Genomic DNA, 27,616 nt, shown 5'->3' with positions numbered 1-27,616 from the left:
ATGTAAAATCTTTGAAGTGACTTCCATGAGCACAGAATTGTGATGAATGTTGATCTAGAATGACGAAAAGGTTGCATGAATTCCGATATGACTGTTCAGACTGAAGTCGCTTTGCAAAACATCTGACCTGTTTCGGATTTAGGACCACATGTGGAAGTGGCCCAAGTCGGAATTGAAAAGATCAGATTCCATGTGGTTTTGTGGTGTTCACAAGGTCATGAGAAAAATAGATCTGAGTTACATGCGAGCAACAAACAAAAAAAAGGGGGGGATTTGGGCCACATTTACCTGCAGTCTGAACATAGCCAAATACATAATTTTATGCAATTTTGTATTTGCTTATATTTGTGGTTATAAATGTGGTTAAAGTATACTGCTAAATGTACTGACAAGCATTTATGGTAAATATAACTGAAATGTAATTATTAAAGTTTGACTGATGATGTATTTAAATATATTTGTAGTGGGGGTGTTGCAATTTAGTACATTTAAATACATTAACTTAATATTGAATAACACACTACAGTTAAAATGTTAACACTTTATTTTACAGTGTCTTCGTTACATACGTTACATGTACTTACCATAGTAATAACAGTAAATGATGCAAAATTGCATGCAACTAACTCTCAACTAAACCCTACCCTAACCCTATAGTAAGTACATGTAGTTGCTTAATATATTAGACAGTATTTAAATATATAATTACACTGTAACAATGACACCTTAAAATAAAGTAACCGTTAAAATTATAATCAAGTTCTTTACATGTACTTTAGTATGTTAGTCAACACATCAAAATAAGTGTGCTTTTTTAAATCATGGCAAAATAATATTTAAAGGGATACTCCACTTTAAAATGAAAATTGTCATCATATACTCACCCTCATGTTTCAATCCTTTATGAATTTCTTTCTTCTGCTGAACAGAAAGGAAGATATTTAGAAGAATGTCAGTAACCAGACAGTTTCTGGTCTCATTGACTTCCACAGTATATTTTTTTTCCTACTATGGAAGTCAATGAGACCAGAAACTGTCTGGTTACTGATATTCTTCTAAATATCTTCCTTTCTGTTCAGCAGAAGAAAGAAATTCATACAGGTTTGAAACAACATGAGGGTGAGTATATGATGACAGAATTTTCATTTTAAAGTGGAGTATCCCTTTAAAACAATGCTTTAAAATGTATTTTTCCATAAAACTTTTAATTTGACATTAAAAAGTGCACTTTAAAAAAAAACTCACTTAAGTTTGTTAAGAAATGAAAACTGCACTCTAAGTACACTGAACATGCCTTTTATTTCATTAATATTATATTATCAGCAAGTACAAGTTTTTTTTTAAATATACTTTTAAGATTTGAAGTACACTACAAGTTTACAATTAATACAATTAAGCATACTTCCTTTTACAAGGAATTGCCTTGTATCTACAACATGCATTTACATTAACTGGACATGATTTGAGCTAGAGAATAAAAATGTATCATTGAATACCACTTTTTATCAGGTTTTCTTTCAGATTTCTTTCTTTCTTTCTTTCTTTCTTTCTTTCTTTCTTTCTTTCTTTCTTTCTTTTTGGTGGCAGCTGACTGAACTGATTTGCTACTGATTCTATTACATCTTTCACAATGCTTTATTTTATGAGTAGTTCATGCTAGTATTCCTCAAAATGTTGTGAATATCGCGTAATATTGTGTAGTTTTTGCTATTCATGTCATAGCTGTTTGGTCCTTCTGCAGGCTAAACCAATGATAAAGTGGGCTGTACTGTTGAGCTCTATTCAAATAACTACACTAAAAGTCAACATTGTATGTTTATTCGCACAAAAGCTGACAGTATTCAAAAATAGCAGTGCAAGCATTTGTCAGACTGTGTGAATCTGGGTCACAAACAGTTGAATATCACTGAATATGACAGCTTGCGTCTCTCTACTTGTTTTTCTCCGCCTGCCTGTCCTTCTGTGTTCTCCTCTCTGTTTGTCTGTCTTTCTCCTATCAGCCAGATCAGCTGCTAGCATTTCATACAGACACAAGTCAGCACAATCCACTGGTCTGGTCCATTTCTAAGGCTACGCTCACTCGCACAGTCAGTGTTTAGTATCGACAACCACCCAGCTAACAAAAATATGTTCTAAAAAAGTTTTGCTAATGTTTCCATTAAGTTATGAAAATGTTATTTCTAAATGTTCTCAACATTTTTATTAAATGTTTCGAAAAATTTGGTTATACCAACGTTAAGGGAACATTCCATTTTATCATTCTGCAAACATTAATGGAAATTCATTTTCTCTGAACATTCTGATATAAGCATTAAAAGTTCCATAAACAATATATAAAATATGTTTTTGTGCTAACGTTTTGAGAACATTATTAAAGACCAGATCATTTTTGAACGCTTATTCATAACTTAGAGAGAACCTTGCCAGAATGTTAGCCAAAGTTAAGCAAACATTCCCACAAACAGGTATGACTCTTGAATAGTCCTGTTCACACAATAATATATTATATCATTTTGTTGTAAGAATGGGGTTGTCATAATCAAACTGTTTGTGAACGTAACTAATGAACACTCTAAAACAGGCCTAACATTTGTATTCAGCTGCTGTGCCTGTGTGAACGTAGCCAAAACCGTCTTTTATTCTATAAATCAGTTCTATAAAGTAATGCTGAAAGTAGGCTCACTGGTTTGCCGAAGGCTGCCCTCTGGGCACCGTCCTGCTATCACATAAATGTGGTAGCACTTTGTAAATGGGGCAGTCTAATACTAACCACACACAGACTCTGCCTATTGAGCCTACTAAGAAATGTGGAGGAAAAAGAGGAAATGAAGTTAATATACTTACAGATCAAAGACTAGGTAATGGAAGCCCTCCTCCGATATGCTGTCATGGAGTCGAACTACAAAGAGAATTTTGCTCCGTCATTTCCTCATCTTTAGTTACCATTAGGTAATACACATCTCTGGTAGAATGTCTCTGGAAAAACTGAGTCCATTACCAATATTCGGGTGTTTCAAGAGACGGCAAATCCTGGCCTCTCTCTCCAGCTTCTGGTGATCTGAAACAGATTACAAAAAAAAATGTAGCTGATATATTGGAGATGTAGGTACAGATCTGTGCTTTTTCATGTCTTATGTTTCTGTGAGAGCCCTGCAGATCTTTGAATCACCACCAGAGGACAGTGTTTTAATGCCTGCGAGTGTGTATGAGGGGCAGATGGCACCCTGACCTGCAGAAAACTATAAATAACCACATGCGCTCTTCTCTCTTCTGTACTAATCCGATATTTTCAAAAAACATACTAAACTTAACTCGCAAGCAGAAAAAACACAATTCCCTAAAGGATCATGTGACACGATTCATGATTCAACATACTTTTAAGCATCTGGCGACTGGAGTCAGTCACAATCAATTAACAAGCCATTAACACACAAAGGAAAAGACAAATTAAGAAAGCACATTTTGTTTCAGAAATGCTCCTTACTGCAAAATGTGCAGTATATATATAGCCTTTAGCCTACTACTAATTATAACAATTATAAACGCTTCAACATTGTCACTTGACCTCATTATGTTGCATGTTAAATTCAGCAAGTGGTGCAGAGATATATCAGAATGGAATTTTTGTGTAATAATGTCTTAACGTTTGGCAGTCTGATCAAATAACGACTTAAGAAGAATTGAAAAAATAAAGGGAGATTTGTTACATAGGAAACGGAAGGTTAAAAATACACAAATACTGCACATTTTGGTGTCATTCTTGTATTTTTTGCATATTGTGCACAGTATAAATACTGCAAATGTAGCATGAAATGCATGCTAGTACTGCACACATTCATAATCGCAGCTCATTAGTGAAATGAAGCCTGGTGAATCATATGAAAATGTGATTCATTTGAATTTGAATTGAGATCATAAATGAATAGCTCACGCAGCCTTTGGCCATATTCAGTTCCTTCTCTCATTTTTGTTCAGATGGAGGGAATAAATTAAGTTGTGAAGGGGGCGAGGGGGATAAATAGCATGCACATTAGCTCAAATCATTTTTACAGATGAGAATCAGTATATTTCGGTTTATCAGTTGTCATCTCAGGTGTGGCAGTTTATTCTCAATTTCACAAGGTTCATCTGTGGTTCGTTCTTTCAGCCCCACACCACTCTCTCTTTCTATCACTAATCAACCCCCCCACACCTCCACAGGTAGTCCACCTACCAACCGGCCAGACATCTGTTGTCTAGCAACTCCTCCACCAATCAGAACGCAAAGGCCTCTCTTCCTCTCTGCAGTGGAACCAGCCCTGCATGCAAATATTGGAACCCTCTGGATCCCATAGAACCCACGCAATTACAGCAGAACTCTCAAACAATCTCCTGTTCTCCTGTCACCGCAGACAAGTGAGACAACAAGTAAATGAATAGGTTCTTAACGATGTATAATTATAGCACCATCTTCTCATGACTTAACAGTTGGTTACATAATTCTCACATCACATTTTTACTTTTTTTTTGTGCATTCCCAAGACATGCTCAGATCTACACTGAAGCAGATGGCTTATTCATACATCTGAACAATATCAGTGCCATTAATCTGGACCAAGAACAACCACTATCATAAATAACACTTTCATTATTGGAAAACAGCAATGAAACAATTTATACAGCAGACCAGAATTATGGATCATCTAGACACTGGCACACACTGTTCATAAGGACAAACACCTAGGCTATCAATCGTAGCATCAGTTTGGAGCAAAACAAATCCATCTCAATCACAAACCAAGGCCTGGGTGTGTGTGACATGACAGCAGATTTGTGGATCCTGGCATTTTCACGTGCTGTTTATAAAGTAGCCTATTGTACTGGACTATTTACAGGTATGAATCAGGCTTGTCAGTAGTAGAGCAGTTTGTGCACTATATATGCAGTACAGTATGTGTAAAATGCTTTCCGGTCAGTTAGCAGGGAAAGGCCTAGATTTGACAGTCCTGCCTCCTCCCCTCTTTTCTCCGCTGTTCTCTTTTTTATTTGCTATCTGAAGCTTTCCGCACTGCAGCAGTGTGTGTGTGAGTGTGAGTATGTGTGTGTGTGTGTGTGTGAGAGAGAGAGAGAGAGAGAGAGATGAAGAGTATTCCTTCATGTTTTGTGCTGCTTTTCCAGGAGATTAATGAGAGATTTGAGATCATCAGAGAGAGAGAAGCAATAAACCTCTGAAATGAATGACCAAACCTAGTTCTTTGACTTGGCTATAGCAATCATGCTTGATAAATAAATAAATAAGGTTCAAAATCTCATGACCTTTATCCAGCTGTCTATATTCAGACCAGAGGAGAACAACTTCATGCATGCATTGACTTCTTTATCACCCAGAAACAGCTTGATTTACATGCAGCACCAGTCAAATAGAACAATAGTAATAGTTGTAAGTATATGCAAGTATAGTCATGACAAAAAAAAAAAAAAAAGCAAATTGTAGAGCAAATTTGGGGGGAATGCATAAACTGACCATTCAAATGCAATTGCAATTCACTGCATTTACCACTCTTAGCACCAGGGAGGTCAACTTGATCGCGATTATTTGCAAATGTATTCCATCATCACTTGCCAATTTCAATATTCCCATTCGTTTTCTCCATAGGGTTTTCTAGAAAATCTTCAATGAAGGGTTCTAAGCCATGAACCAAATTCATCAGAGTGGTTACAACATTAACAATTTGGTTTTAAAGCAAAAAAAAAAAAGGAAAAGTACAAGACTTAATACAGTATGTCTTCTATGAAGGATTTAACCACATAGTCCACGAAGCACTGAAAATGGCGTAATCCAAAAAAAAAAAAAAATACAGATGGTAAAATATAAAACTCTTGATTAATAGATATTAAAAGTATAACATGCAATATATGAAGTCTGTTGCAAATTAGTCATATCAGTATAGGCTATAAGTTGCACTGAGTGAAACTGATTCAATTACACTATTCGCAATGCTTTGTGGAAATGGAAGTCTGATACAGCGTCTGATACAACGAAAACATTGTTAGCTGACTATGGTTGCAAGTTCCGTCATTATCAGCATAGTTCAACGAGTTTGTGTTTCCCGAAACCATAGTTCCAACGAACATTCGCAAACAACATCGCAAAGTTGTGTGGTTGGAACGACAGGTCTCGACCTGGGGTTAAAAGCATAGTTTCTTGTTTGTATGACATGTGGACTCAATAAATCCTTATCTTGAAAAAAATAAGCCAGCTGACATTCAGTACAATCTATATCTTTCATTTAGAATATACACAAATGTCATTTACGTCTCTTAATTTGTCGAGAGATTTAACGCATCGTTGAGGAGTGTGCACATGCATACGTGCTCTAGTACGTATAAAGAACGAGCCTCATTCACCTCATAAACCAACGTGGGTGAACAACAAATTTGCGGCAATGCGGTTTCGGGAAACAGTCATGACTAACTAGTTGACTTATTCAATGATGTATCGTACTATGGTAGTTAAGCAGCAAGTTATGGCGTTGTACGGGAAACACCCCCCCGATTGGTGCATCCAAGGTGTTCGCCATTCACAGGCAATTAGGATATTACACTAAAAAACTAAACTAAAGCTAAAAAATCACATGGATTTGCGGCTTCTAAAGAAGCACCTTCAGAGTTTCTTCATGGTTTTAAGAGTTTTATACCCTGGTAATCCAGAGTTCTCGCGAGAGCACAAGTTGAATTTGCTCAGCGAGTTACTCTGGTGTCGAGTAATGATGCTCATTAAATACGCCCCTCTATCTGAGCTGCACCAATCACATCGGGTTATCTGATATAGGCGGGCCAGAGGCGAGCTAAACAGATGACGACAGCGCTGTGACGTCGAAGTCATTAGTAAACATTGCAAGATGGCTATGGATGAATACCAGTTGTTTGAAACGGCTTTGACCGCTACAATGAACGAGTTAGACTTGGCTTTTTATCTAAAACAGGAACAGAAGACGCAGCCCGAATCGTTCCTTTGCAAGAAGGACGTTTTTGCTGTTTTACCGACCGGATACGGCAAGAGTCTAATCTACCAGTTAGCTCCGCTGGTAGCTAAGCGTATAGGGCTTATTGTTGTGATTGGTTGTAGTGTTATCCAATTGCGTGCAGATTTTCAAATGCATGCTTGGTGTCGCCCCTCGAGCTGGCCGATTTTCATTAGTCGACACCAGACCATTAATCTTTTAGATTTAGGTCTGGATTTCCAGGCTAAGAGTTTTATACATTATTGTTAAAAATCATTACCTCTAAAAAATATTTCAAACAGAAATCTTCCATTATCAGCCTAGGCTGAAGGTCGATTTTGAATCTATCAGAGGAGTTAAGGAGACATCAGGGAGAGATAATGCTTCTGTTAAATGGCCAAGCAGGGCCAATAATCTCAAAATAGCGTGATTTATTGCCCAGGCCGATATATCAATCTATCACTTTTGGAAAGATGACTTCTATCCAAACTATCCAGTCAGAATATGAAAAATATTACAAAAGATTGCCCACACACACATGCAAACTCAGGACACACTGAGGATGTACAACTTCAAGCACCGAGACAAGAGCTTAAAACAGAACATTCAGTTCTCGATGGAAACGTGGTATAGCATGAAACATTTCACAGACTATTCTGCAAACTTTAAAGATGTTTAGCTCCTCCATGTCTCTCAGGGAAATGACCACAGACTCTCCAATGAGTTAAAGTCCTCAGACATGAGAGAATCTGAACAACTGGTCAGAGAGCAAAAAAAAAAAAAAAAAAAGAGAGACGGGGAACTGAGAGAATGTGTCTCTAATTAAAAGTGCCCTAGCTTACTCTCCTCAGAATTCTGTGGCCTAGTTTATTAAAGTAGGCATTTGGTTCTATGCTACACTACACAGTCTGACCTACTAGTTTTGCACTCAGCCTGAACAGAGAAAGAGGTCGCATTTGAAAAATGCTGTCTTTGCAGGTATGATATGGGCAACAAAGCAGCTTCCTTGGGTTTTAGATGCAGCCAGAAAGAAAGAGAGAGCATAGACATAATATCTGACAGATATCAGCCAAATAATCCTATATGTACATTTCCACTGCATCATACTGCCGTACTGCATTTGATTCAAAAGAACTTACTTACTTTCTGACTATTAATAAAGTATGTTCTATAAATGTGCATGTGTGTAGTACAAATACAGTAAAGTCCTACATGTGCCATCATGTGACCGACATAATCAGCTGGGTCACTCCATTTACCAATATGACAGATTCTCTCTCATGGCTTCATGGGATAGTAAAGTGTCCATTGGGTTGTCACTGCAGAATCTAAGCAGAATTAGTTTTTTTTTCCAACCAGTGTTTTATGAATACAGCAGTATCTTCTTCTACGTAATCAAATTAGTTATTCTCATGATATATATACAATATGTAGAACAAATAGTGTAGTAAAAGCCCTTGTGAAAAAGAAGTGCACTTTATTGTATTAAATGTGCACTTTTTAATGCACTTCAAATCTTTAAAGTAGCCTACACTGCAAATGTAAAAGTTGTAAATGAACGAAAGATTTTGGCAATGCGTTTTACAAGAAAATATTCTTTCATTCTTTCTACTTCAAAATTTCACATTCAATTGAATGTGTTATTTGCCGTTTCTTTGAAATTATTTGTGGAACTTACTAGCAATTTCTGAGTGGAAATTGTTTCAAAGTAAATTGTTCATAAATAATATCTTGTCATGTTTTTAAGAACTACTCTTATTTTGTTGTGCTGACTAACATACTAAAGCACATGTAAAGTATTTGATTATAATTGTAACTATAAGTGTGTTATTTGATATTACATTTAAAGTTTTTTTTTTTTAAATGTACTAAATTGCAACTGAAATTAGAAATATACTTAAATAAATGACATTCAAGTTTCAAAATGAATGTATATTTTGGTACGGCAGTACACTTTAAAGGGCCATGACATGAGAAATCAAATTTGCATTCATCTTTTAACATATAAGAGGTCTTTGAACCATTAAAACAACTTGCAAGTTTCATGACCTAAAACGTCCTCATTATAAACAAAGCATTATTTAATCCAAAAACAGCTCGTTTTTTTTAGAGAGAGAGAGGAGTGTGTGTGTGTGTGTGTGTGTGAGAGAGAGAGAGAGAGAGTGAGTGAGTGAGTGAGAGAGAGAGAGAGCGAGTGTGTGTGTGTGTGTGTGTGTGTGTGTGTGTGTGTGTGTGTGTTTGTGTGTGTGTGTGTGTGTGTGTGTGTGTGTGTGTGTGTGTGTGTGTGTGTGTGTGTGTGTGTGTGTGTGTGTGTGTGTGTGTGTGTGTGTGTGTGTGTGTGTGTGTGTGTGTGTGTGTGTGTACCGTATGGCTGCGAAAGAGGTGCTGTCTGAGAAACCAATGAGTTTATTTTTAGCTTTGCAGGACCATAACCTCTCATGTGATTGTAGTCTCTCTTCCGCACACCATGAGTGAATGACTCAACGAAGGTCAAGGAGATTCAGAGGTAGTGAACATTCTGTCTTGAACAGCAGCTCTGACAAGGGCTCATGTGAATTCTTCATTAACACCATCTCTGAATTATTCTCTATATGCAGAAATGTCTGTTTAAGCATCTTAATGTGAAACATTCATTATGAATTCACTGATTGTGAATTCAATATATATGAAAGAATAGTTACAACAAATATGGCATAGGCCTACGCGATGGGACAGAGAATGCTCTGTCAAATAAGCTCTGTGAATGTTGAATGAAATAAAACACCTCTAAAATATAAAACCTCTTTGCTCTAAAAATGTTTGTTGCAGAGAGAGTTATATAGCCTAATAATAATAAATGTGATTATTTTGTATAATCAATTCTAATTCGTCTCATCAACATCAACAATCAACACCACATTACACAACAATTGAACAGATATACTTCATAGCCTTGTTTCCATAGCCATTCACATCACATAAAATACAGTGTTAACCATCAGAAAGGTTCATAGTGTATCAAAGCAGTGATTATAAAATGAGGTACAGCTGAGCACAGCGCTGCAATGCTCAGGAGTACTAAATGAGGACAGATGAGGTTAGAGAGTGCTGTTTTTTTTTTTCTCAGTTATCTTCACCACAAGATACTAAATCATAATAAACTAGCAGATTGTTTCTTTTAACATTCATCTGGTATCACATAAACACATACAGCAGCGCCATCAACATGGACAATGACCATCTGGTTGTTTTGTAAGACACCAGTCTACATGTCTGCTTTCTCATTCTCTCCTTCCTCTTCATCTATCTCCAACACTATCCTTCTTCTCGTTGTACTTTTCTGTATTTTGTTGCCTCTGCATTGCATTTGTCTTACGTAATTCACAATCTGTACACAGCTTGTCTGTTGACCTGTCTTTTGCCTTTTTTCTTATTCCAGTTCTCTCGATTACAGTCTTTATCCTCCTCTGTGATTTTCTATTTTTACACAACAAATATTTCTCAGTATTAATCAGTAACTTTGTCTTGAAACACACACACCGTACACACACACACACACACACACACACACACACACACACACACACACACCTAAACATCCTAAAAACAAGACAAAATTACCTGAGAAGCAAAATCCATATGATATTAAATCAATTATTTTCAAAGATTATTGTGTATTTTGAACATACACTCTCAGAAAAAAATATGTAACATTTGTACCTTTAAGGGTACAATAGCTTGTCACTTGGCCAGTACCCTTAAAAGGTCTTTTTTTTAACCTCATTTACCCCAAAAAGATTCATAGTAGTACCTTAAGGTGCACATTGCTGCTTAATAATATTATATAATAAATAATATTTAGGGGTAAAAAAGGTGTCCTATTAAGGGTACTTCCCAAGTGACAAGCTGTTGTACCCCTAAAGGTACAATTGTTACACATTTATTTGCTGAGAGTGTCCTGTAAGTTTATTTTATTTTAGTTCCAATGGCAGATTTATATTACTACTTTTAAGCATTATCCCCAGTAAATTTAGAAAAGTGAACAGAAATGTTTTTGCTGGTTTGGTGTTGATGCTGGGTACTTGAGCCTTATTGATGGGGTGTGGGGGTATTTAAGATTTTATTCATTTTCATGACTTCTAGTTTCTAGTTTCATGACTAGAAAATAAAACTACCTCACACATCCAGGTTTTTGAAGACGACGAGGGAGGTGATATATATACATGTATTTATATTTTTATATTAACTTAAAAATATATTAAATATTATATATTAAAATAAAAAGAACAAATTATCACAATGTAAAAACTGAAAAAGTTTTTAAAGAGCAGTACACTATTTTTACGCAATCTGACAATTGTATAAAAATAAGGTTGATTCAGTTCTTTTTAAAATTTATATTTTCAATATTAGCCTACATTTACTCACAATTTTGTCAGTTCATTTAAATGTTAATCACAAAAAGCACATTAAAGGGTAACAATTATGCCCTTTTATGAAGTCTTGATTTTTCACCTATTTTACATTATTACAACACCTCTCTGTTGCCTTTGGCTTGCTCAGTTGGGGATATTTTGGGGATATTTAATTTGATTTTATCAATCAATAAATTCCACTAGAAACAAACCTTGTTGTATTATTTTAATTTAATACTGTGAAGCTGCTTTGATACAATCTGTATTGTGAAAAGCGCTATACAAATATACTTGACTTGACTTGACTTGACTTTCTCCCCAGTCTGTCTTGAATCGGCTTTGGCCGCGACTCTGGAAGACTTGGAGTTAAAGTCCCTGTGAACCGCAAGTTGCACACGACTTTTCTCCAGTGTTGTGACGTATTTCCAAGTGAAACGGAATATTGAACAGAGGGCAGGGTTTTACTTTAGCACTCCTCCTCTCCATCTCTCGCTCATAGCAGACTAACGGTTTGAGGGGAGTGGTTAAGTGTTTTCAACCCAAGCCGTCAAACTGACGTCATCAGAAAAGGAACGCCATTCCAGGTAGAATTTCTATTTCAGAATTACTGAAGGTCTTTTTTTGCTTGGTGATCGGAGGACCACAACCGTCTGTGCGTTTTTTGTACAATCTCCAACTTTTCTTGCACACGATCCTGAAGTGTCATGTCCTTATATGGGAATTTGCGGGGGGTTTTCTTATGCTAATCAGGAACAACTGGCACGCGCTTTCAATTACGAAGACGTAGAACACGTCAACCCTAAGAACACAGGTGCGAACAATTCTGTTGTTTAAGACAGTGGTTTTCAACCTCTCCTGCAGGGACCCCCTGACAGGCCATGTTTCTGTTTTAACCCTGAAATGGCACACCTGATTCAATTAATGAGTAGTTTTTAGAGTAGGAAGAGTAGGAATTAGTCAATTAATCAATTAGTCAACTACTCATTAAGCCTTTAATTAACTGAATCAGGTGTGCCATTTCAGGGTTTAAACAGAAACATGGCCTGTCAGGGGGTCCCTGCAGGAGAGGTTGAAAACCACTGGTTTAAGAATATGTCATGAATCCGATGTAGACTTTTCTTAAGAAGTTTATTAAGTACAAAGTTAAGAACATTCTTAGGAAGATATTGGTGAATGAGGCCCAAAGAACGGCACTGAATTCTTAAAAAAGGAAGATGCGTTCGGAGTTTTGCCGACCGGACACGGCAAAAGTTTAATCTATCAACTAGCTCCGCTGGTGGGAAAACGCTCTGGTTGGTTGTAGCGCTATCCTATTGCGTGCAGAGGGAATTTGAAAGACAACCGTTTATCCCGCCCCTCGGATTGAGCCCTGCCAATGGTGTGTTCCCAGACCCAACATCTTGATGTGGGTCTGGCTTGTCAGGTAAATATTAAGAATGGCGTAAATTTCAGACCAATTCAAGTCGTTCGTTGTAGTTCATGGAAAGTGAATTCTGTTAAATAAAATATATCCCTGTGGAGTGGACTTGAGCTTTGTAACCTTGCAGATCTTTTTTATGCTCAAACGGCAACATTACACACTAACTAAAGTTGAAAAATTGGGGAAAAAAATAATAGCATGTTTAAAACCGTATATTGTAGTAGGTACATTTGGTTTGAAACAGCCATTAAAAATATATGTTCTAGTACGAATATGGGTATGAAATAGGGACAATATTATTTCAACCATGTTGACGTTGTCACTGTCATATGACAGACAGTACTTGGTACTTTTAAGAACTGTTCACTGAAAGGTTCTTTAGGAAACCCAAAATAGTTCTTCTATGGCTTCAGTGCGAAAGCCCCTTTTAGAACCTTTATTTTCAAGGCAAGACAGTACACGCAAAAACATTGTTTTCCATACATAGGTCAATTTTGAGATTTTGTGCAAATTGGCTTTACATAACATGTTGTTTCAGACTAGTAGAAAGAAAACATCCAAAATACACTTCAGTGTTGTTTATTAATTGCACTTATCTAATTGAGTCTGTAGATTTCAAATACAATATATCTTTAAACGTTGTTTTCTCAAAATGAGCTTTTTCTCATGCACTGGGCTAGAAATCTCAGTAGCACTTGCATACTTTGACCTTTACAGTTTTATTCCCATTTATATGCTGAAGCTGAAGGTTTTTAACAGAGTAGTTTGTTCATATATTATTTGACTGGTTTTATACATGATGAAACAAGAATTTTGAACCTGGCTTTATCCAATGTTCAGATTTCAGTTCTGAAAACGTATGCAAATGAGTGCATATTTAATTAGATAATACCTCATTTGCATATTTAAACAACATTTAAATATGCTCACATTTCTTGATGTAATCAATCAACTGGGGAAGTATGGTGGTATCTCTTCTTTTTTTACCATATTCACCTGGGGTGTCAATAATTGTGTCCCTTAAAACAAATTTTTTATCACCAAAATGACGTTTAAAAAATAAAATCCTGTAAAAAAAAAAAAAATTCTTCATGCCTTAAAATAGCTTGAGTGTAACTACACCCTTGCTTCATTTAGTACGCAGACCCATGAATATGCAAATGAGCCCTGCCTCCACTCAATCAGACAAGCTCAGAATACCTGATGCCAGAATACCAGCTCGGACAACTTTACTGTAGTAAACGCTACACAATGGCAAGTGGAAATACTGTTTTAATTCAGTCATATATGTTTGAACCAGAAACTGATTCAGAAGTAGTGGAAGAGTGAATTCTACAGGCTCTTCTACAAGATGTATCAGAATGGTAATGCGTTTTATGTATCGCTCTCTACATCAGACACATAACGGTAATTGATATGATTAGCCTTTTGCTTGACTATGTTATCAAACAGCTAATAATGTGCTGCTAATGTTACACAAACCATGTTCCAATTCGCCATCTCAGTCTGCCTTCTAAAAATAAGTATCCTTAGAAACGCTTTGAACAACGTCAGTGGAGAAAATCATATCATAACATTGTAATATACATCATAATCCACCTTCTATTGATAAATGTACCCGATTATTCAAATCAAGAGAAAAATGTAGGATAACCTGGCTTCTCTTGAGACTCCCCTATTTCAGAGAATAGTTAATGATATGCTAAAGCCTGCCGGCACGTTGACGTGATTGGATACAAGGTAGTTTGTGACGTAAAGAACACCAGCGATTAAAAAAAAAAAGGAGAAAATACTCCGCAATGGTTTTGACTAATGAATTTGCACATCCTTGGTTTTTCTTAAAAGCATATTAAAAACACCACATAAACAACATTAAAAACGTGATTTTCACCACAGGGGTCGATTACAGTGCAGTGGAATGTAAGGATATTTAGATGTTTTCAATAAAAGCAGACAAAGATTTTTTGCAGTGTATTAATGAAAAACTGCAAGATTTTGACCTATCAGTAATCACCTCACCCTTTACCCTGCATTAATCGAGAACTGGGGGTCATGATCCCACTAGCGAGGAAGGGTCTAGTGTCAATGTGCTTATATGTGTGTCTGTGTGCAGTGGCATTTATGGGTGCTCATAGAATCGCCATTCCTGGGCTTATCGCAGAGAGAGGTTAAGACCATCTCTGACACGGACCATCATCCAGTGCAGCGGAGCACTGCAGTGCTCGACGAGTATGAGAGAGAGAGCGAGAGAGAGAGAGATATGAATACAGAATAAACTGCCACACCACCCGATGCTGTATTTTTGGAAACGATATCCCAGCATGCACCAGTGCTGTGATACTGATCCCGGAATCTAGGTGTCCATTTCAATTCCACTGTGCAAAAAGGGGAGGGAGGGTGGAGGGGTTCATTCGATCCTAATGATCCAGAAAACGTACATTTCATAAATGGTAACTTTAAAGCAAAAAGATTTGGAGGAATTGTTTCATAGAAAAAAGCAACATGAGTCATATGATTGGCTCTTAGGAGGAGAGATGCTGTGGGAGAAGCAAAATGATTGGTTGTTCTGAGGGTGGGAAGGAGGCTGATTGGTTGTTTTGCCCTATAGCAGCAGAGCCTGCAGGCAAACAGGCCAACAGCAACAATTACACTGACGGATCTGAAAGAACTGGGTCGCTCTATGCCCACACTTTCCAACAGGGGATAAGACCAGCCAAAGCCTTTGAAAGCGCACACATACATATATCTGCTCATATATCACCTGTTACTGTGCTTATGCACACAAGAACACAAAGCACTCAACTTACTACATCCAGATTCATTTATACAGTATTCAGATTGATCTGTGGATGCATGTGATTCTCAAACATATAATCCCTTCAACTTCTTCACAGCTAGACACAAGCTGTTACGTCAGAACACACGCACGGAGCTCCAGATGAGACCCAGATGCATATTTGCGTTCTCTCGGTTTAACCGGATGTTGCCATGTTCGGTTACACTAAACGCTCCATTAACTGCACTCAAACCCTGCCTCACACCTGACAGGAGCCCACCAAATAAAAATCACCTACCCCTGGCTGACAGCTTCTTTGTGTTGATGATTTTGGCCGCATACTCTTGGCCGGATGATATCTTCACGCATCGCCTCACGACAGAGAACGCGCCCCTGAAGAAGAGGGAAAAAAAAGAGAAGACTGTGAGGAAAAAAATGGGCACGAGGCCCTGATGCCGAACAGATAGAGCATATGGCATGGAGAGCAGAATCTGTGCCATGATGGAGGCACAGCCTGAGCGCTTCCAAGCTTACACAACTATGATTTTCCATGGTTGTTTGTCCGTGTGTGTTTGATGAGCGTGTGTGGGTGTTTTGAAATTGCTTGGCATATTTGCTGGCCACATGCACACACCAAATCCGTCAATGCGCTTATTGGAAACGAGGGGGTTAATTACACATCACCTTAAATATCCCCATGGTGCGTTTGTTCTTCTCTCAAACAGAATGAGAGAATGATGTATTTTTTCAACATATATCACTTTTAGAAAATCGGGTTACATTGTACTTACTCAAAACATGTACTTAGTAATATTAATTATCTACACTATAGAGTTACAGTTAGGGTTTGGTTTAGGGTTAGTTGTAATATGCATCATTTACTGTTATTACTATAGTAAGTACATGTATGTCACCTTAAAATATAGTGTTACTGAAAATTGTAATAATTTTGAGGAAAAAAATTAGGTAAAAATCACAGTACAATTAAATCACCTATAGTATAGTTAAAATATATTTTAAAAGGCAATACATGTAATTTTACTATGCAATATTTACTGTAAAGACAATCCTTTTTAGAATTGAAAAATATAAATGACCTTATAATTTATGGATAAAATGTATATGTAACAAGTCAGTATATATACTTTTCCAATAATATATTGTTGAAATTTTGTTTTAATAATTTTAACAATTTAAATAAAATATCAAACACCTTATAATGTATGTGGAAAAGTACATTCCCTGTGCAAACCTTCACATCTGCTTGTATTATATTTAAAATGTTAGTTTCATCTTATATGTGTGCACTTGTGCAATTGTTCTGTGTTGCATTTTGCATTATTTGCAAGTGTTAATGCATTAGTGTAATGCTGGAGAGGCTGATTTCAATCAACTAAATCGTGTAAAATCCTTTTATCCAACACAGGTATTGTGATATATTTGAGACGTGCACATCTATAATATTAAAGTGAAAATGAATGACAATAGGCTATTTATGTTTAGTTGATGTGAGGGTATAATGGAATGTGCTCGAGCAGCGTATTGTTGCCATAGTAACCTCCTAAGCGACTTCGCGAGCGTCTATTTGCGCACTGTCTTGTAATCTTACTTTAATTGCTAGTGGAACGTTGCTTAGAAACACTGTTACAACGTATACTTATTTATTTTTGCATATACTTATATGGAAAAAATATTCATACACCACAAACCTTTTGTTTCGACTTCTTTTGGAAGGGTTCAGCTGCTTTTTTTTTATTATTCGTAAATAAATAATTCAGTGTATAATGATAATGTGCATTTTATGAAATTAAAAATGGCACAAATAGGCACCTCTATGTAACAAAGGGGAGCCTTCCTCTGGTACCCAATGTTTATAGGCTACATGATGCCACCGCGCAGATGGCGCAGAGACGTTTCGAAAACATCATATTTTGAACGGACTGTTATTCAAGACATTGCAATCTAAAGGTCACACTGGGCTTAAAACGGACTCAATCCGGAACATTTTTTATCTGAACGCACCAGCAAGTCGGAATAAATATATCACACGCTGAAATGAAATAAGGCATCTCCTGGAGCTGTAGAGATCGATCGGGACCACCGATGTGGCCTCTGTTGCTCGCCCTCCCCCCTCCCCATTTAAACACAACGCGAGGAATCCCCAACGCGATAATTAACGGCGCACGGGAATGTGTGTCTGCACTGTAGTCGCATTGCCATGAGTATCCCTGTCTCCGCGGGGGAAAAGCCCGAGCCCGCTAAAACGTACATTATAGCAGCTGTTAGGGTATCTGACGTGATGATCACAATGGCCGCGTCCCAAAACCTAGAGCGGTGGTTTCATACACTGCAATTTTTGGGCATCACAGGCACGTTTGGAACGTTCCGTTCCGTTCCGTTCCGTTCCAAACGCACCCGTGATTGTCAAAGACTGCCGTCTGGGTTGGCAGCTTGCAAGGCTGTGAGACAGAGACTATGTATAATCAAGCGCTCACGGCAAGGTTGTTACAAGCGTTCGCTGCAATTATAGCGGGGCTGTCAAATAGAAGACGCGTCGCAACCGCATCATTTCATTGTGCATATGAAATGCACAGGAATGCAATGATCCTGACCTGCAGTAGAAAATCCAGCACTTACTTGCCGAGCTCCTCAAAAAGCTGATATTCATCCGTGAATCTGGTGCAGATGGTCAGAGCCATTGTGATGGGGAATCGGCAGCGCGAGGAAGAGGATGATGCGGGGAAGCGCGGTCAGTCTCCTCTCGTCCCTCCTGTACACCAAAAGGAGAGCACTTGAATGATTTTTTTCTTAGCTTCTGCTTCGGTTCCTCGTCTCTTGAAGTGAGCTGCACCGATCAATGTCAGATGATCAGATATGTAAACCTAGGGGTCGATCACTAAGGGGAGGAAGAAGCGCGTTCACATCCGACGGTTCCATGGGCTCATCATTATGCGCGTTGACGTTGCCATCTCTCTCTTGGACGTGTTTGCATTTAGAGCACCTCGCCCCCTTCTCCCCTCCCTTTTAAAGCCATGCCCCGCCCTCTCAAACATCATGCACTTCATTTTCATCATACTTAATAATTCGTCATGGCAATAATAGCAATAAGGTCAAATGAATAATTGATCTAGTATAACCTATATAAGCATAACTGAAGTGACATTTCACAAAGCTGCAATGTGCCATGCTATGCGTCATCTAAAACTATAAACAAGTTTCATTTTATTTAATGCATATGAAGTGTTTATGATCTAATAAATTACCACCCATTTGTGCTTGAAAAAATACCATTTGTTAAACTATTTAAATTACCTACACAAAGAGATAAAGGTTTTTTTCAAGGTATCTCATTGAGAAATGTAAAAAAAAATTATAATTTTTTTTTAATTAATAGGCCTACTAATAATAATAATGATAATTTTCATCAACTTTACAGAAACAACACTGCCAGAAATTACGGCTGCATACTGTAATATGGTTGTGCATGATAATTCTCAAGATATCCTTTTGTTGCTAAATTTAGCAGTCCCGTGGTATGTTTATAGTATCCCATGGTAATACCTACTGACATTCAAATGTACTTCCAAGAATACCATAGTACTACGATTGTAGGCTACATAAAAAAATAAAAAATAAAAATAAAAAACATATAGGCCTAAGTACAGAAGGCTACAGTCATAAAAATGTTTTTAGATGGCAAAGACAAAAACAATAAAACAGGAAAATAAGGAGGTAGACCTGTAAAAAAAAAAAAAAAAAAAAAAAAAAAAAAAAAAAAGTGCAAGTAAAGAAATCCAACAATTTAGACTACACTAAAAAAGGATCGACTGTTAGCCTATGTGAAATAGGCCTAATTAATTCACATCTAAATCATCTAAATAATAATATCTAAATTTGTAGCCTACTGTAGCGTATACAGATATGTCAGTGTATAGTATAGAAACACAAGAATCCATAACATTAAAACCCAGATATGCTGGCAGAGCTCAGAACTGTTTGTGACGCACATTCACAGCTGGTATGTCAACGCATGCCCACGTGCAGTGTAATCTCTTGTGCACTTCTATCTTTTGAGCACACGGGTGCGCTGTTGTACTGGCCATAGTTTCACAAACTATTACCAGAGAATGGCCGTTTCTCAATACCAAGAACGCAAACTTCGGACTTTAGTCCTTGGTAGTTCGGACTTGACAAGTTCGACTCAGGAGAACGAACTCCCGAGGACGGGAGGACGCAAGTCCGCAAGTCCACACAACCCTGACTCTTTTTGTTTTCATTTTAAAAATATGATACATAAAAAAACATTATAATATTGATCATTAAAACTGACATTTAGCAAAAAGAGACAGGGTTGTGTCATTTTATTTTATTTTATATACATACAGTGAAGAGAATGTAGGCAACATGTATAATAAAATATTTTATATGTTTATATAAAATAAAAAGACATAACCTTTTTTGTTAAATGTCAGTTTTAATGATCAATTAACACAGCAAGCTTGCTGGTTGGTGTGAGATGCATTCTGGGATACCTTGCTGTCTCAAGTCCGCACAAGTCACCTCTCGATGCATCCTCGGTAAAAGGGGCGGATCAAGAACACATCCGGGGATTTGAACTGGACTTGGCTACTGGCTAGATGTGAACTTTGAATTGGAACAGAACTTGGGCAGCGACTGATGACGTTTCACAAGTCCACAAGAATACAAGTACAGACAAAAACGCATATTGAGAAACGGCCAATGTCTAATAAGGCGAGAAGTTTCACTCTCAGTACACTTCCGGCTTCTGAAATGGTTGCAGTTCCACTTTGATTCCATATGAGGGCGCTCACAGGACGAGTGCAGAATGAATGGAGGTCTATGGCAGTATACGCCTCAAAATCCACTTTTCTCAGGATATAATTTTTTGTCTAGTAATTTGAATATTGTATTCGAAAGGAGATGCAAAGAAATTACACATTGCTGGGTGTTAGATTTTTTAGAGTAAATTTGCTTTAAAAAGTCTTTTAAAGTGTCAATGACGTCATACACATCACATCGTACGACCAGAGATACTGCTTTACGGCAATCCTTCAGTCACTCCGGTGCTTTCGCGCTCTGCACTTTCTTTTCTCTCCAGGCATCGATAACACAGCTGACACAGGTAAATACACGTGCTAGAAGAGTTTTTGTTTTGTTTGTTTCTGGTCCCGCTTCAGATGCCACGATGCCATCAAGCGGTATCTCTGGTCGTAATCAGTCCTTCACTGACCAATCAGCGTTCATTAGCAGAATGCTAGCGTGTTATGGGCAACAACAACTCAACCTGTAAGAAATCGAAAGGGCATAAGTACTCGTTCATTCAACTTTCGACCTATAACCCATGTTGAACTTGCAAAACCTACTATCGAATCTGAGGTTTCTCAACGGCAATTGGGTGAAAGAGACAAATTTAGCCGTCTAGCCCCATAGACTCCCATTCATTCTGCACTCATGGGCGATCGCCACCAGTGGAGCTCTGGTGGAACTACAACCAAAATTCGGTACATTAGGACTTAAAGCGGGGCTCAGTAGTTTCGGGATTTCTTCGCTGTATTCTCGCTTTTTGCTCGCAGGTTTCTCTCTAGAGCTCCCCCCACAGCTTCGGAATAGATATTTGACAACACTGTTGTAAAAACTCGTTGGCTATTCTCAGACACCAGAGGCTAGCAGATCAACGACATCAAAGCAGATGGGACATTCTTTAAAACGTCTTCTTCATTCGGGTTCGAACAGCGTGAGGGAGCGCAATAATGACAGCATTTTAGCAGATTTCTTTTGGCCGTAAAGCAATTGTTTACATCGCGAGACCTGATATCACGCGATACTTCCTGACGCGGCGGCCCGCCGGCTCAAAGTTGCAATTGCGGATTTTCCGTTCACGGGCACCAGGGGGGTGCGAAACGACCACCATTCAACCCGAAATAAGTAATATAACCATTCCAATGACTCCGAAGCTGTTCAGTTAAGGTAAAAAAGTTACTTAGTTCACCTTTAATAGGGAGTGGACAGGCTCTCCGTAGACGGGCTCTGCTATTACTGTGGATTCAAACATTGCATCACATTGAATCAGTAAGAAACTCATTTTTGGAAGAATTTTTATATATTATATATATATTTATAACTTATATAATATGTTTGTACCATTGCAAGAGTTCAATTGGGGGACATTCTGAATTCTGATGGTAACAAACATGTCAGCATCATTTTCTTTTTAATCTGCTGGAATCTTCTGTCTTGCCATTCACTTCAAGTTGAATGTAAGGGCAGGCAGGCTGAATCTTATCCATTAAGATTTATGTTAGATATGGTAAATCGGACTACCATTATGCTCAAACAGGTTATTCACAATAGGATACGATTACGATATTCTACTCTAGCCAAGGCCTACTCTAACAATGCAGGTCAATTTCATAGTCTTGTGAAATTTAGACATTAATGCCATCCGTTGAGCAATGTGAAAACAAGAGATTACATTAGAAATATCTGGGAAGCTTAGGCGAGGATGAACATGAGTAGAGCATTTAAGTCATAATGAAATCAAAATTGATTTTAAACTCTTTTTTATTTTTTTAATAATCACAGTGTTCATTATAAATGATTTGTCCATGCACATCACTATTTTTTATCAAATTCATTCATGTGTCCTTAGAATCTTTAATCAAAATAACTTCTCTGATGAGGTGTTTACTGGCGCACAAAGGTAGGCTAACCCCTAACTTCCACCAACTGCGGAACGGCTGCGTTCCCCCCTCCGGAGCAGATACGCAGAGCTTCTATTTTTGCCGGATGCCGGAGAGCTCCGCAGCAATTGAGCACTTATATCGCGCGATCATACGTGAATTCGCGAGATCTCGTGGGTACTCGTGACTTCAGCTGTCAGTCATGGCCGCAGCCGTTCCGCAGTTGGTTAAACAATGTTTACCATCTCTATCCCAAACTCAATAAACTCAGCAGTTTGTTTTAGTGATGGAAATGTATGATAGGCAAGCTTGAGAACTGAACGAATGGATGGATGGAAAGAAAGTTCTTTTTTTCTTTTTCTTTTTTTTTTTTTTTAAGAGGAAATATTGGCCTACAACTAGAATGTATACATAACAATAAATTTGCTTGCTTTAATGAGCTTTAATCCCCCCCCCCCCCCCCCCCCTTTGTAAACTGGAATAAAACAAGGCCACAAGCATTTCTTGTACTTTATCAATCTTGGATCAAATAAACACTGGGATAAGTGTTTACAGGAATGGTCTTTGTTTGGTAAACTTTCAGCTTTCTTCCAGCTGGAATATAACAAAATTGTTCTATTGATCTATATACGTCTGACTGAACATAAGTATTCCATCATGGGTAAAGATCTCTGTTCTCAGTCAGGGTAGATACAATTTTGAACTTTACAATGCTCTTAAAAGTAAAGGTTCCAAAAGGGGGTTTTCACTGCATTAAGAAAAACTATTTTTGGTTCCCCAAAAGAATCTTTCAATGCACCATTTTTTCTACGTGTAAATAATATTTTATTCATCCAAATAACCTTTTTTACCTATACATAACTTTTTTGTGTAATGAAAAGGTTCTATGGATGTTAAAGATTTTTATGGAACCATTAAGAGGGACGTTTTTAAGAGGGATACAACATTTGAAGGATAAAAATGAGTCTGTGAGAGAGAGACTTGCTCTGCGTCCAAATATAGGGGAGACCGGGGACGGTTGTAACACGCGGCTAGTTGTAATACTACCAATTCCACCAATCAGAGATAAGATAGGAGTCATGTAACAGTTTCAGTTTCCTCAGGCTTCCTTTATGATCGCACACAGGAGTTTTTCAAGTCTGCGTTGCAATCTCTCCTGAAGCTACAGCAGAAAATCAAATTCTGAGGTAAGAAAGTAAAAGAAACATAACAAGATAATATTTTGTTTAGTACTTCTACCGTTGTAGATAATGTTGTATGAGTTATATTAGGTCAAACTGTAGTTTCTATAAAGAATGGTGTATCAACCTCCTACTAATTTCAAAGCACCATGCTAATACAGCTAGTTAAACAATAGTGACAGAAGCGGGGTAGGTTGTAACACACACACACACACACACCCACCCATATGAATGTGCACGTACAGACATGCACACACAAACGCACACTTGTGCATGCACAAACTATAAAAATATATACAAAATATGCACATACACTCCCCATATTTTATTGTTGCGGCCATTCATTTAAAATAAAAATGTTGTTAATAAAAACACTTAGTTTTTGTGCATTTTGTCTACCTGTTACAACTTACCCCAGTATGCGTTACAACCTACCCCCAGTAGTAGGGTAGGTTGTAACAAAGGACCACCTTGTATTCATGATCATCTCACAAAGTCTGTGATATATTTGAAGAAATTTAAATTGTTGCCATTTGTAGAAGACAAATATGGGTACTTTGCCTAAAAGTTTCAGACGTGTAGCTAAAAAAAAAAAAGGTCGTTTTAGGTGCTGAAGAAAAAAGTGTTACAACCGTCCCTGGTCTCCCCTACTTCCCTAAATTGTAGTATTATGTATGAATTCACAGTAGCCTATTTATAAAACAGTACCCGGATGATCTATTATGACAAAATTCTGAAATGTGCATCTGACGGACACTCTACTATCCCATGAGGCCATGGGAGAGGAGTTGTGAAAGGCAGGGAAGTGACACAACTCACACATTCATTCAACAAAATATAGCAACAAGCATTCTTTAAGCAAAAAGATTTCACAAAAAGAAGTTTGTGAGGTTTTAAATGAGATATACTGAGCTATACTGTTCAAAATGAAGACAAAAAAGTATTTGGACACTTTCTGGTTGTCAGTGGAACATATTCATAATGTAAACTTGAAGGAAACCAATAAAAACTTTCACTAGAATCATCTTGGGTCCAGAAAAGTAAATGCGAAAATGTCTCAGAGAAGCTAGTTCTGGGAAAAGTTCATTGTTTAAGTGGTTTAAGTGGCTAAATACCTATGAACCAAATGTTTACAGACCAGTTCACATCCATTTCATAACAAACACAGGCACTGACATATCCTGAATAATGTGGTTTACAAATGATGCGTCTTCATAAAAATGATACATAAGCCATTTCTTCAGAACTTAATATCTTTGTATAATCAAGGGGAAATAAAGTCAAATAAGAGTAGGCCTATAGTGACACTTCTCCATTTTAAAAACGACTACAGAGGCATCACCCAAACAAATATCCCAGGATTCCACAACTACATTTGGAAAGACTGGTAAAATGTGTTCAAATGTGGGACTATTGTGAATTTGAGAATGCTTCTGTGAAATAGGTAAACATCTGAAGCGCACTTCCTGCATTTTGCCACTTACAAAAAAGCGTAGCGTAGCCAGAAAAGAGACTCTGGGTGTGCCACATTTATTGTCAGATTACTGTGCAAAATTATTAACCATAACCATATAACCATGCCCCACATAACCATAAAACGATATAAAATACAACTATACATTACACTCAGGATCGCCAATAACATAGTCATAACATAGTGCCTGTTAGCATGCTTAAAGGGCGAGACGGCGTGGCCTGGCCTTGAAAGCCTCAATTATATCATCCAGGTCCAATGTCTCTGCGAGTTCTCGTTCAAATGTCAGCAACGAGAGGCTATTTAGTCGTTCTGTGAGCATGGTTGCTCTGTTGCTGGATTTGATTTGGTTCACTGCTGAAAACAAGCGCTCCACAGAACAGCTTGTAACAGGCTGAGTTTTTTTGCTAAAAAAAAAAACAGGGAGCTTAATATGATTGTGTAATCAAAAATTCTCTGTTGTTTATTTATATGCGCGGCAAACATCTCTGGGGAACATCTCTTTCGTTTTTTAACGAAAATGATTTAAAATGTAAATTACATTTTAACATTTTGAGCGTTATGGCACCATATATTGTATTCTTATTTCTGTGCCCCTGAGAGTATGATTTAGAATGTTCAGTGACGTCACAGAACTGTCAGATTCAAACTGCTTTCGCGCGTTGGCTGGCGCTGAGACTGATGTATGGAGCGAATTATGTGCCATAATTTAACAAACAAATCCAGCATTTTGCAAACAAACTCAATCTACTTCGCAAAGGAAAACTCGACTCGCAAACAAACTCAATCTACTTCGCAAAGGAAAACTCGACTCGCAAACAAACTCGATCCGCTTTGCAAAGGAAATCTCGACTCGCAAACAAAAAGAAACCAATGTGCAAGCACAAAGGTCACAAATGCGTCCAGGCAGATTTTCTCACAAATGCGTGCAGGCAGATTTTCTCACAAATGTGTCCTGGCAGATTTTCTCACAAATGCGTCCAGGCAGATTTTCTCACAAATGCAGTTGAGCAACTTCCTCTTCTAAAACAGTAGATGGCGCTAAACTATAGGCTAATTTAGTGCTAGTCTCCCAGGAGAAGCACTGATTTGAAACTTGCCTTTGCCTACAGCTGAGGAAAATGACCGGTGAACGGGTGTGTTTCTGTCTTATTTGATCTATAATTAACCTTTTTGAGGTTTTCTCTTGCCAAACGTTTATTGCATATCTAGACAGAAATCCACATTAGCACTTAGTAGCACTTCACTCTAGGATCGGGGAATCTATAAGCTGAAAGCTCTGCCATCTTGTTGCTTTTTGTCATTTTTTTCTGCATCGGACTCATGCGAAATTACTAAATTAGTGATTATGTCTACACTTGAATGAATCTATTTCTTTCGTTCTCCATAAATTAATGAGAACATTTAATTTAATTGAAAGGAGGCTCCCACTTATTTATTTATTTAGCCTAGTTGGAATTCAGTCAGCTTAACAATTAATGTAATAAAATAATTAATGCAAAAAAAAAAAAAAAAAAAAAAAAAAAAAAACCTATATACAATTGTTTCTTATCTTGCCTGTGACGTAGCCTATGCAGTGCCCAAATTATTATTTTGGACACACAAATGAAACCCGCCGCTCAATTAAATGAAATGTTCTCATTCATTTATGGAGAACGAAAGAAATAGATTCGTTCAAGTGTAGACATAATCACTAATTTATGGTGCTAATGTGGATTTCTGTCTAGATATGCAATAAACGTTTGGCAAGAGAAAACCTCAAAAAGGTTAATTATAGATCAAATAAGACAGAAACACACCCGTTCACCGGTCATTTTCCTCAGCTGTAGGCAAAGGCAAGTTTCAAATCAGTGCTTCTCCTGGGAGACTAGCGCTAAATTAGCCTATAGTTTAGCGCCATCTACTGTTTTAGAGGAGGAAGTTGCTCAACTGCATTTGTGAGAAAATCTGCCTGGACGCATTTGTGAGAAAATCTGCCAGGACACATTTGTGAGAAAATCTGCCTGCACGCATTTGTGAGAAAATCTGCCTGCACGCATTTGTGACCTTTGTGCTTGCACATTGCTTTCTGTTTGTTTGCGATGATTTCCTTTGCAAAGCGGATCGAGTTTGTTTGCGAGTCGAGTTTTCCTTTGCGAAGTAGATTGAGTTTGTTTGCGAGTCTAGTTTTCCTTTGCAAAGTAGATTGAGTTTGTTTGCAAAATGCTGGATTTGTTTGTTAAATTATGGCACATATTTCGCTCCATACTGATGCGCTTATCATATATCACAACTAATATGCAGTGTTTTCAACCACATAATGTTTATTTTATGTTTCAGACATTTAAATACACATAAGTACTAGTAAAACAATACATTTGTAGTTTGTAAAATACACACTGATGTCTATGGAAGCAGCAAAAACAATCTATTCAAATGTAATTTGCCGACGTGTTTTATTCATATATCAGACACACATAGCGGAACTATAAAGTTTACTCTATTCTTCTCCCAGTTCAACAGCCGCTTACTTTATTGTATTTCGGGTGAAACTGTGGAATTCAGGTGCTGTAAATCCGGCTGACAGGACTCTGAACTGCAGCGCTCATCTCGTTATAGATCAAGATAATTTATAAAGGTTTTTAAACGAAGAATCGGAATATCAGATAGTTGATGGTAAGCAAGTTTGTGAATATTTTTAATAAAAA

General features: G+C 37.5%; 1 protein-coding gene across 10 annotated transcripts in view; it reads right to left on the bottom strand.

Moving 5' to 3' along the window:
- Positions 1-18,590, bottom strand: part of camk2d2 (calcium/calmodulin-dependent protein kinase (CaM kinase) II delta 2) — a 38,125-nt gene extending 19,535 nt beyond the window's left edge. For 8 of the 10 annotated variants that reach the window (XM_084402189.1, XM_084402193.1, XM_084402196.1 and 5 more), the window contains exons 1-4: positions 18,211-18,572; positions 15,872-15,966; positions 2,999-3,058; positions 2,845-2,899 (exon numbers count right to left, since the gene is read on the bottom strand). In XM_084402189.1, the coding sequence (XP_084258315.1) occupies positions 2,845-2,899; positions 2,999-3,058; positions 15,872-15,966; positions 18,211-18,272 (272 nt within the window). In that variant the 5' untranslated portion in view covers positions 18,273-18,572. Of the gene's footprint in view, positions 1-2,844; positions 2,900-2,998; positions 3,059-15,871; positions 15,967-18,210 lie in introns of all 10 variants that reach the window. The other 2 variants (XM_084402197.1, XM_084402190.1) reach the window with 1 other exon arrangement.
- Between the last annotated feature and the right edge of the window lie 9,026 nt (positions 18,591-27,616).

This window comes from Rutilus rutilus (genome assembly GCF_951802725.1).
Source record: "Rutilus rutilus genome assembly, chromosome: 2".
NCBI classification, from domain to species: Eukaryota; Metazoa; Chordata; class Actinopteri; order Cypriniformes; family Leuciscidae; genus Rutilus; species Rutilus rutilus.
Note: the sequence above shows the minus strand (reverse complement) of the source record. Positions and strands in the feature narration are given on the sequence as shown.